At 32.8% G+C, this 12,628-nt stretch overlaps 2 protein-coding genes across 2 annotated transcripts; one reads left to right on the top strand and one right to left on the bottom strand.

Annotated features, from left to right (window-relative positions):
* Positions 1 to 1,230: 1,230 nt before the first annotated feature.
* On the bottom strand, positions 1,231 to 5,159 carry LOC11405169 (caffeoylshikimate esterase). The gene is made up of 8 exons (XM_003614590.4): positions 4,653 to 5,159; positions 4,277 to 4,306; positions 4,003 to 4,132; positions 3,708 to 3,854; positions 3,364 to 3,494; positions 2,443 to 2,580; positions 1,896 to 1,994; positions 1,231 to 1,625 (listed from the first exon to the last, which is right to left on the bottom strand). Exons 1-8 carry the CDS (start codon positions 4,944 to 4,946, stop codon positions 1,407 to 1,409), a joined length of 1,188 nt encoding a protein of 395 aa, XP_003614638.1. The 5' UTR covers positions 4,947 to 5,159; the 3' UTR covers positions 1,231 to 1,406.
* A 1,695-nt stretch (positions 5,160 to 6,854) lies between these two features.
* On the top strand, positions 6,855 to 7,892 carry LOC11406072 (zinc finger MYM-type protein 5). Its single transcript, XM_003614589.2, has 3 exons — positions 6,855 to 6,908; positions 7,013 to 7,641; positions 7,874 to 7,892. The coding sequence occupies exons 1-3, from the start codon at positions 6,855 to 6,857 to the stop codon at positions 7,890 to 7,892; spliced, it is 702 nt and encodes a 233-aa protein (XP_003614637.2).
* Positions 7,893 to 12,628: the final 4,736 nt, after the last annotated feature.

The raw sequence follows: 12,628 nt of genomic DNA, 5'->3' as shown, positions 1-12,628 counted from the left end.
AATTCAGTTTCGATTGGTTGTGCTGCTATGTTTTGGAAGGATAAAACTACTAACACTTGTTTGTTGAATAATGTGATATCTTTTGGAAGGTGTGGGAAGGAATCTTCAAATGGTTAGGCATTTCTTGTGTTCTATCTAATCAGCCTTCTTAATGCTCACAACAATTTTGTGATCTTCTTGGAAGTTGGATAGAGACTTGAATTATCTTTTGGATTTTGCTCATCTCACTTTGAAATTACTCAAATTATACCCCAGTGACAGTTGTCATTAACTGTTGTTTGACTTTTAAGCAACAATTAATTTTCGTTGGACACTTTTTAGATAAGTTGTTTAACGACAATTAACTACCGCATTCAACCGAACGGGAGTTAATGCGGCTAAGGTATGTTTTTAAGTAATTTCAGAAATGAGATGAGCAATATTCGTATCTTTCAACCGCTTTGGATGGCATGGTTCCGAGCCATATGAAAAGGATGGCATGCTTCTGGGCCATATGGAAAGAAAGAAGAAACATAGTTTTTGGCCGCACGCGAAGAATCAACAGTGCAGCAATTAACTGATCACATTAGTACTATATACTGGTGGTAGTAAAAAGCAGGAATCTCTAATTTTGCTTATGGTTTGAATAAATGGTGGTTTAACCCTTGAAGTTGTGCTAGTTCTTGTTTAAACTTTTGGCTGGTTTAAGACTTCGCCTTTTGTCTGATTATTGCTTTTCTGGGCACACCTTATTCTTAGAATAGATCTTTGACATGTTCTTTTTGGCTTTTGTAAAGAAATAAATAAAATTAAGTTTCCAATTTAGTTGCGGGTTCAAAGACTTGTAGCTTCCACACATTCGACAAGACTCCATAGATTAGATTTTTAATATCACACTTGATGCTTATATTTAACGATATTCATTTTAAAATGGAGTGAATAACTTTTTGGGCTTATCTAATTTATCTGTGGTGCTTAAACACAATTATCAATTAAATGATATGGTTGTTTGTAACGCGCTTTATTTATCTGAGGATAGTGTTTTTTTTTTTTAAAAACTTGGTATTCGATCCAAGGACCGACTAATCTAAAAAAACTAATCTCACCGCCCACTTGCGGGGGCTCCGTTCTAAGCCAGAGCAATATCTGAGGATAGTGTTAATCCTTGAAGGTGAGCATTATGCAGTTCATACAATAAAATTGAAACCGAAGGAGAATACTACTAAAATCATTAATGACCCTCTAAAGATGAAAAAAAATTGTTATGCTCACATATCAAATGAAGGTAGACACATTATGCTACCACCCAAATTGAATTGCAAAAATAATGTAGTTAGGAGGATTTTAACAATTTAAACATAAATGTTGCTATTATCTTACTCCAAGAATGACTTAGAATGATGAAGGAAATATTCCATGGAAAAATCTCACTTAACTGAACACCTAGAATCAAGCCATGAGACAATGTCATCATGTACAGCCTTTATTCTATCATCAGGCTCCCCTTCCAAAATGCAGTGGTAACCATTTTCATAGAGCTTTAAAGTCTTATCCTTGCTAGATGCATTTTCATACAGAAATTTGCTCACTAATGGATCTGTCACCTTGTCTGCTGCTCCATGAAGAATCAATAATGGTGCTGATACCTGACATAAAACAATCGAACATACAAAATTCATTGATACGACAATGATTATATGCTGAAACCTATGAAGCACGAATACAGACACGGCACGGACACTAACACCGCTGATAAATTTAACAAATCACACAGTTCAGTGTAATTATATGTGTTGAAACGTGTCTGACACCGGGACACGTCTAATCCAAGCAATGTCCGTGCTTCATAGGCTTGAAGTTAACAGAGATCAAAAGAAAGTAAAAAAGGAAAATGAGAAAACGAAAAGAAATAGAACCTTCTCTACTTTTGACTCAATTTCTTTTGTCACCCGTAGAAGTTCCATACCGGTTTTAAGTCGTGGATTATCCTCATAACAAATAACGTTGTAAGGAGCCTATAAAGAATAACATTAGGATTTAAAAATTTGTTTGATTTATTAAAATATTAAATAACATCAAATTAACCAAAATGTTGCAATGCAAGACAATACAACATTGTTTAAGCTGAGTGGCTAGTAGGAATACAATAGTAATTCAGAAATCACAAATCTATGATTATGTTACTATTATATTTAGTGCAACACGTAAAGGATCGTCATTGATTAGATTGTAGTTAAACTACAGATATGGCGACAATGTTGATATTTTGGAAGTCTCCACAACCATATCTGGAGGGAAAATTCAAGCAATAATAACAAAACTGTGACCATTGTTACAATATAGATTTAAAAACAGAATAAAAAGTGACTTAACTCTAAAGAACTACAAAGTGTAACAGTTTTTGTTAAAGAAATCATATGCAAGAGAAATGGTATAAGATTTGATTCTATAAGAGTTACTAACCAATTTTCTTTTACTCGGTTCTCTGAAAGCCAGTTCAGCAAGGTCTTTGTTTGGGAAGAGCTTTGCTTTTGGCATCACTTTTGACAAAAGAGTTAACACCTTCATTACTGCATCGGGTGGTAACACATCATCTGCAATCTTACCAGTGACAAAAATCAGCAAGTCAAGCAGTCATTCTTCCTCCAACTGTTAAACTGATACATCCCAAAGGGACTATAACAACAATACAAATTTTTATAGAACTTAAAATAATCTGATGAATCCCAGAATGATTTCATCAGATTTTTATACCTTAACACGTTCTGCATCTTCAAGAAGAGTATGCTTAGAAATGCATATTATGACTGGTAAATATTGAAATCGGGTCAAAAATGTTAACATCTCGACGAAAAAAGTTATCATCTCAGATGGCGGAACCAAAAGAAACCAGATCATCACTCCCATTTCCTCTTCCAAGGAAATCAAAACTTCATGAAAAGGGATCATTCAAATATAGTCTTAGTTAATCATCTTTATTCAAAGGCTAGAAAACAAGGTCTACGAGGACCTCACATATTACAGGGAACTAAATCAAAACTAACAAACATATTTGACCTCTTTCTTTCTCTGTCATGCTTTCTGTGAAACAAGGTAGAATCTATCAAGGTTTAGTAGCTTCCTAGGTTACAATGTTCAAGGAATTCCCACGTATCACATCTCCCATGATAGAAGATAGTTCAAATTTTCTATAGATTGGTTTGGGTCACTTAGCATTCAAATTCTAACAAAGTCCTTAATAATAACAATAATACCAATATGACTTTTGAATTTTAGTCATTGTTTAACCAATAATACCATTATGTTTAATATAGACTCTTGTATAGTTTGAAAATAATGAAGTTGTTGAGCATTGGTAACAATACAATGGAGGAATGAGCTTACTTTACACATTGGTGCGACAAGCATTACAGCATCCCAATTATTTGGCTCCTTCAAATAAACTTTAAGAGAAACCGCCCCACCCATTGACTGCCCCAACAGAACTCGAGGTAATTCTCTCAAATCAGGTCTTGCTGTCAATTGAAAAACAAAAGTATGATCAACAACACCGTGTGTTTGAAACCTATCCAGCACCGACACTTCAGATTATAGGTGTGTCTGTTGACTGACACACTGTTACATTCAATCTCTTCTATTTTCTCAAATCATTGATGGTTTCAAGTCTGGTGTAAGGGTCCTTATCTGTGTCATGGGTTCATAGTTTAAAACTGATGAATCAGACATACCTTTTATTTGTGTATAATGCTCTATAACATCGTCGACAAGATCATCGAAGTTTGGTATGTAACCATGCAATCCTTCTGAAAGTCCAAAACCTGGATAGTCCATCGCAAAAACAGCATACCCAGATGCAGCAATTCTCCTCGCAACACCTGAATAAAAATATCAAACCCACACCCAATTTACACACAATGAATCACTAGCTTCCCTATATAAACAAACATCCAAAGACCATTCTAAAAGAAACATTTTCAAAACAAACAATGTTCTTGTTTATACAAGAAGACAAGCCAAACAAACCTTCAAAGAAGAATGTGCAAGTATCACCATATCCATGACAAAAACACACAGATGCCTTGATTGGAATTCCTGACTCTGGCATCCAGCTCTTGCAGAAAATTTCCAATCCCCTCGAATTCCTTTCATACCACTACTTAACAAATAAAATCAAAAACAGAAAACTTAAATGGCATTCTTCACCAATCAAACAAAATAAAAGTTAAAGAAAATCGAAACTTCCACATATTTCTAGAATTTGTTGGACATAATAAAAAGGTAAAGCAGAAAATCTTACTTCTTCTGCTCTGATTCCAGCAGGAGCATCCTAGGAAAAACAGATCAAAGAATCAGTCACTGTCTGATTCTTCAACAAAGCTATAGAAATGGGAAACTGACATAACTAACAACCAATGAAACACATACTCCTCACACACGTCGACACCAATAATAATTTAGGAAAATGACATAATTCAATATAATTATATGTGTCAGTGTCAGTGTCGGACACTGTACGCGTCTGACCTCATCCCTCATGCCTTATCCGAGGAGTATATGTGCTTCAAAGCTACAAACTAACATTTACATATAAAAAAAATGAAAAACTCTAAAAATGGAAACCTACAATTTGAAGCCTAACATTGGTCAAGATGAAAAGTCAAAGGTAAACAAACCTTAAACAAGCAATGATCAAGCTGTTGTTGAACCTCAGCAAAAGCAGAACGAACCCTTCTTCTAGAATATGCAAAATCAAGGTTATAAGAAGCTATATCATTCAACTCTTCACTTACACCATCAATTGGTGCTTTTCTCTTTGCTGTCACTGTTAACTTGATTTTCTTGGGTCTATTGTTGAGTTTTGTTCTAAAGGATAGATGATTCTTCAAAGGGTTGTTGTATATGGGAGAGAAAGGTATGAAGGATGTGAGGTTCTTTGATTGGAATCTGAATGTCTTTGATAGCTCCATGATCAATCAATAAACTTAATGGGATATCAGGAATAGTATATTCTATCTATATGATTTTTTTTTTTGTATATTTTAATTAATGTAATCTCAAAAAATATAAGGTGTATAATTATAACACCTAAAATTTTGCACAAAGAAATCTGAAAATATCAAAAAATGTATCAATTCTCAATGAAATGGAAGTGCTATGGCCCATGATCGGAAGTTCCAAAATGGTGAAAAATACCAAACATTGGTAGACCACAGTCCATGTTGTGACCACAATCCCCACTTTCTTTTTTAGGACGGTGGCACGTGTCTAACGTGCAAACGTATTTATATTTTTTTAATGGGGTGTAAATTCGTACTTAAATTCTTTAAATTCCCTATTACTACCTCCGTCCCTAATTATAAGACCCTTTTGAGAATTTTTTTTGTCCCTTTTTATAAGACCCCTTTTTTATTTCCAACTACATTAATTATTTCTTTACATACATGCCTCTATTTATTATACATCTTTTTCTTCAATCAGTAGCATATGGAAAATATAAACTAACTCTCTCTCTTAAGGATAAAATTGTAAAAACAATAGTGATTACAAACAACTTTAATACAAATATCCGCTTTCTTAATTCCCGTGATTTTAGCAAAATGGTCTTATAATTAGGAACGGAGGAAGTATTAAGTACTCTATTAAGTACTCTGTATTCTATTATAAAACCCACTTTGGAATATCAATGGACATTAACTTTTCTTTTTCTATCATATAGTCTCTTTGTTTTAAAATGTAATTCCTCCGTCCCTAATTATAAGATCATTTTGAGAATTTTGTTTGTCCCTATTTATAAGACATCTTTGCTATTTTCAACTACATTAATTATTTCTTTACATACATGCCTCTATTTATTATACATCTTTTTCTTCAATCAACAATAAATAACATGTTGAAAACATAAACAATCATCTCTCTTAAAGGATAAAATTGTAAAAACAATAGTAATTACAAACATATTTAATATAAATATCTACTATCTTAATTCCCGTTATTTTTTCAAAAAGGGCCCTATAATTAGAGACGGAGGTAGTAGTAAACAAAATTATATCAATACTCAATAATCATCACCGATTTTCTTCCCCACCGATTCAGAACCACAATCACTTATCAATCATCAATTGATTCACATCATCAGACTTTCGTTCTTCTTCACCAAATCATCACTAATTCACGGTTTCAATCAGTTTTCCCCTTTCCAAAACAACACTGTTTGGTAAGTAAATAAACTCTCTTTCATTAATTTGAATGTTGAAATTGCTAAAATAGAGATTGATAGAGATTTGTTGAATGTTGAAAACAACACTGTTTCAAATTTCAATCGATTTTCCCCTTTCCAAAACAACACTGTTTGTTTGTTGAATGTTGAAATTGCTAAAATAGAGATTGATAGAGATTTGGTTGATTATTAACAGAATTAGTAATAATTGATTTCTGCATATTTACTGTTTTGGGAGTTTTTGTTAAAATTATTCAAATTTTAGTGTATAATTGAATTTATATATCATATATGTTACTACATCCGTCCCTTATTATAGGACCCTTTTGAAAAAATAACGGGAATTAAGATAGTGGATATTTGTATTAAATATGTTTGTAATTACTATTGTTTTTACAATTTTATCCTTTAAGAGAGAGAGAGTTGGTTTATGTTTTCAACATGTTATTTATTGCTGATTGAAGAAAAAAATGTATAATAAATAGGGGCATGTATGTAAAGAAATAATTATTGTAGTTGGAAATAACAAAGGGGTCTTATAAAAAGGGACAAAAAAAATTCTCAAAAGGGACTTATAATTAGGGACGAAAGTAGTACTAATTACTAATTATGTTTTAATTTTATTTTATGGTTTAATCTCAACATTGTATGTATAATGATGTGGTTCAACTTCGACATTGCGGAATTGGTCAAGAACAGTGAAGAATTTCAGGTTCTTTATTTATTTTTTTAATCTTCTTCTATGCCTTTTAAATTGGCTCCTCCTAGATTGCCGCCCAAGATTAAAAAGTTTGAGTCTGGCGCTGAGAAGCGTAGGAAAAAGAAAAAATTGCTGAGTTAATTGAATCCCAAACAGGAGCTCTTGAAAAATTTATTGTAAAAGAAACACAAATTCCTATTGATGTTATTCCTGTTGATGCTATTCCCGTTGATAATGTTGATGCTATGCCTATTCCTATTGATGACATTCTTGTTGATGTTATTCCTATCGATGATAATGTTGTTGTGGATGTTGATGTTGAAAATCTTAATGATAATGAAGATGATAATCAAAATGTTGATAATGTTAATGACATTCACATTAGTGTAGATATATTTGATCCAAGAAATTGGGATTCTCTCGAGTCTAAAATGATTGAGTTGTTAGCTACAAAAGGCCCTATAAGAGATTTAAGTATCGTGAAGGGTCCTAGAGATAAATCTTCTAGACGCTTTACAACTAATTTGTATACTATAACTTTATCAAATGGAGAGAAGTGTGATAGAGATTGGCTTGTTTATTCAAAAGAGCTTGATAGATTATTTTGTTTTTTTTGTAAAGTTTTTAAAAGAGGGATTGGTAGAGGTCAATTAGCAAATGAGGGTTTTAGTGATTGGTCACATGTTTTTGTTAGACTTAAAGAGCATGAGGCAAGCTTGGAACACATTAAGAGCATGACTAATTGGTATGAGTTGCGTCAAAGGTGGGGGGTTCCTCATGTATACGGTAGTCATTTTCATCTTTGGGTGTACCGCATATATACGACACCTTGTATTTAGTCTTTAAAAAATATAAATAGAACATTGCTCTTTTAAAAAAAATACGTTTTGATTTTATCACTGGCCTCTTAAAAAAATACGTTTTGATTTTATCACTGGCCTCTTTTCATTCCTAAAACTGAGCCTCTGAATTCTCAGGGACGGCCCTGGTCAATGACCAACTTGTGCAAAAAAAAATAAAAAAATTGACCAACTGAATGTTGGTTGACTTTTAATTGCAAAGGAACACTCTTCTTTATTCTTGATTATCGTAAGCGGCAGAATTCATAATAAATAGCAATTCTCTAAAAAAAAAATTGTAATAATCAAAATCTTATCTGTAGTTAAATTAAATCAAAGTCTTATCTTCTTAAAAAAAAAAAAATCATAGTCAATGTTAGCCACCTTTTACTATTTGCGTCAAGTACATTGCTTATCCCCCCTGCAACATATTATTTTTACTCGTCGAGGCTCATCAACAAAATGGTGCTTCCCACACCCCGCGGGGTAAAATTCATCATGGGCACTGGGATGGTAGGCAAATGAGTATTATTCACATGTATAATAAATAAGTATTTGATTATCTATTATTTTATGAATATGAACACGGATTTGATGAAACTGGTACCCTTGAGTACTCAGATCCGATAATAAGTTAAGTAAATTATTAAAATATATTTGTGCATATATATGAGTTTGAGGTCTCAAAAAACCCTAGTTTAGTTTACGGTACGACATCTTCTCTCTTACGCCACAACTTTCTCTTCCTCTTCCCTTTCGGTACACCCAACTTTTCTTCTTCTCATTTTTTTTTCTTCTTCTTAGCGCGATTATTTGTTTTTTATTTTAGATTTTAGAGCTTTTTAATTTTAGATGAATATATAGATATTTCAATTTTTTTCTAATTTCTATGTAGGAATTGATTTAATCTTTTTTGTGTGAAACTGTGAATTTTTTCTTGAAATTTTTTATCATTTCTTTGTTCAGTAATTTCTTTATACGTGTCTTGATTACTTTTCTTTTATGTCATGTATTTCGTTCCTTCATAAATTGAACGCACCATGTAAGAATCATGAATTTTGTACGATTTATGTATCAATGTATAAAAGTTGAAGTTTTTTGGTAATTAAAAGCAAGTTATTCTTTCTACCAAAAAATAAATAAATTCAAAATTTCAGGGGTTACCCATGAATACACATGGATATCTCAATACCTGCGGGTCACCTGTGTAGTAGGTACCCACGCAGGTACAGGGCGGTCAAGAGTATCATATTTAACCAACGGGGCGGGGACGAGTATTATACTATTTGTACCCGGATACATATTGACATCTTGCAAGAAGTATCTTCATTAGAGTTTTTCCACCACGGACTCTCCATGGGCACCCTTACCAGGTGACACTTGGACGACTTCAGTTGAAACTTAAACTATATTGGTCGTCGCCATCACAACGACTGCCACCGTCTCAGAATCTGGTCTTGCGACCTCCTTACTACGAGACTCTCCATAAATAGCAAAAAATGGGGAAGGAGTACTCCTGCCTAACGTCTTCCTTCTCTCCACCATTTTTCCAAGAAGCTAATATAGTATGCAAAAGAAGGAAAGAGTCAGGAGGACAATCGTATTAAATAAACTATCTTGAAGTTAAAAGAACATGAAACGACTAAAAATTACTATTTTTTCTTCTTTATCTTTGGTGGCCATGAGCACCTTAGTATCAACAAAACCTGGTTTTATAGATCATTTCCCTTGGATTCATAGAGTCGGCCACCTTCTTGAGCTTGAAACCCTTCAAAATTATGAGACAACCTTACCCTCCGCTCCTCCGTGTTAAGGCCAACCTACTTGAAATATAGACGCCAAACGCTTTAGAAAAATGGTCCTTCGTTCAATATTTGGGAAACTTGTCTTTGTAAGCCTCCTGATTCGAGCAGTAACCATCCCCGACTATTTCCTTACCCTGATCGAACGATTTTGTAAAGGAATCTCCCAAAATGGTAGTCTTGGAGCTTATGGCCTTGTTGTTAAAACCTTTGGGAGTACATAGAAGTCCACATGGATTGATTGATTCAAAGGTGTAACCAAGAATTTTTTTTTTTTGAAGTTCTTTAAAGACTCATAATAGACTTCAAAGAATTTTTTACCTTGTTTTAGAGTAATCAACCCTTGTGTCTTATTAGGGCCAACCAATTTTCTCTAAAAATGGAACAATTAAAAAAGAGATTAATCGTAAGAGTATTCTTCTCATACTTACACCAGAACTAGAATATCTTCACCAAAGCTCAGCTCAGGGGATGTGATTGAGAAGGGACAATTTCAGATGACTTAACACCATAAATTAAAAATCATATAAAGGCATTGGCACTTGCAACTCTCAGAGCATGATGTCATACAAAAAGGGGATGCACCCCTAAGACTTACTACAAATCCTTTTATCCTCGTCAGGGACCTCCACCTCACATTCATCAAGGGACGATCCAATATCTTGATAGGTTATCTCCAACCTATTAGCTGAATCAAAGAAGGACTTGGTTATAATGATTTCTTTGTCCACCCAGTCATATACAACAACGTTACGAGGAAGTTTTAGGGCCATCGGTGCCTTTTTATTTCCTATACCAGCTCCATTGTCTAAAGAAATAAAATGAGAACTGTAACACCCCATTTTCCTGACATCATAATCTCATCATCTTGTTTATCACACCAACATCATCGTATTCACATCATCATGCTTATCACATCAATATCATCATGCTTATCACATCAACATCATCATATTATCATAATCACATCAATAAATGAGATCTCTTCACTTAGTTAATCAATATTTCATTCACTTATCATTAACCAATTCAATCATTATTCATCACCTTATCATCATCATATAACTAATAACAACTTAACATGTCATAATTCATCAGTTCACTAAGTTCGTATATTTTCCACAATTCACAAAGTCCATTTATTTCCAATATTCACTTAAACCAAGTTTCATGCTCAAATACATATTTGCTTATATTCAACATATAATCATATCAAAATGTGTTCCATTATCTCATAATCAAATTCACCATCATTGCATAATCACATCATTCTACCTCAATAATCTTCTAATAAGTTCACGATCATTAGATATCCAACTTAGAATTAAGTCACAAGTTCATTAAATATTATTCCAATCACTATGTTTATTCAAAAAAATTCCAAGTTAAATCATTCATGTTATGCTAACTTATTTCATCAAAATCAAGTATTCATCATCATGTGTAAATCAAGTATTCACATATTTAAATTACACGATATTTTCACATCATTATATATACATCATTAAATATCACAACTTTACATAAATACAGGTTCAATTATTTACTCTAGCTACTTTCTTAAACTCATTATTAATTCCAAAGATGTTGCATGGTTCACTGAAAAGTTATGCTGAAGTTTCATGAAAAATGCAGCATGACATATGTCTAGTATTTTGACGATAAGTCAAGTTTTAGAAATGTAAATTTAGTAAAACCAACGGCAAATAAAAGCTAACATCAATATCTACAACTTTTGTGTTTACACCGAGACCCAGTTCGAAGCAGCAAATGGTGAAAAAAGTCGATTTTCCCAAGTTTGGAGAAAAAATCCTAGAGCTGAGCTCAAAAAAATTTCTGGAAGGTAGGCACAATGTGTAATCGATTACACACCTGGTGTAATGGATTACACCAGTTCAGATCTTCAAAAATCAGTTTTCAAAACACGTTTTTCACCAAGTAATCATTTCCAAAACCCTTAATTCAACCCCAACACATTTTAATCTTTCAAAAGTAATACCCTAGGTTATCCACTTCATTATAAACACTTAACACACACCAAAACATTATTTTCAAAAATTCCAAATTCAAGATTCTCCAACCATTTTTTCCAAAAACTCAAGAGCACCATATAATTACTTTTAAAATTCATAAGAACATAACCTTCACATACCCAATATCATAGCAAGAAGATAGAACATGAATTTAATATTATTCGTCAACAACTTCATGAATTTCATTCAATTAAGCTAAAGACTCAAAAATACCAACTTATCATAATCAAACACGGATTCTCATGCATCAACAACATGTTTTCACATACTCAAAATAACCACAATAATTAGAGCACAATATTAAACATAATTTATCAACAAATTCATCAACGTATGAGAAAACAAATAATCCACAACGATTCAATTATTCATAAGTTCTAGATGGTGAAAATACCTTGTTTCTTACCTCATAATCCAATAAGCTAGCCTCCTCTAAGCTTTAATCACCTTCTTCCCTCTAGCTCTTCAAGCTTTCTCCTCTTTCTCCCTTTAGATTCATTTTCTCTTCCCTCTTGCTCTATCATCTCTCTATGCCTCTATTTCAAAACTTACAAAATGATTTCCTAATCCTAAAATGTAAAGACTATCACTGTTATATATCATCATGAATTGGGTTTGGTTCACTTAACTCTTACTGAGATTAGTCAATTATTCTTCCTCTTGAAAATAACACTACACATTTACTTCACTAAATCCCTCTTTTTAATATCCACTTCTATCATCTTAATTCCTCAAGTTTCTACCAAGTTCACTAAATTATCTTATACTTCTAAATTACTAAAATACCTTTCACGATAAAATTATCAAAATACCCTTAACTCCCTAATCTCGAATAAAAAACAATTAACCCAACAATTTAAACACATCAAATAAACAAATAAATAATTATAATAATAATATCTTAAAAATCGGGATGCTACACCAAACGCAAGTTAAGTCATGTATGTTACACCAAACGCAAGTTAAGTCACGTTGGCCTTCAACATGAGTTAACTCACGTTGGAAACTCAACATTACTTAACTCATGCTACGTTCAAGGCTCCAAAAGTAATGAACTC

The sequence above is a fragment of the Medicago truncatula genome, chromosome 5 (assembly GCF_003473485.1).
Source record: "Medicago truncatula cultivar Jemalong A17 chromosome 5, MtrunA17r5.0-ANR, whole genome shotgun sequence".
Lineage (NCBI taxonomy): Eukaryota > Viridiplantae > Streptophyta > Magnoliopsida > Fabales > Fabaceae > Medicago > Medicago truncatula.
This window is presented reverse-complemented; position numbering and strand designations above follow the sequence as displayed.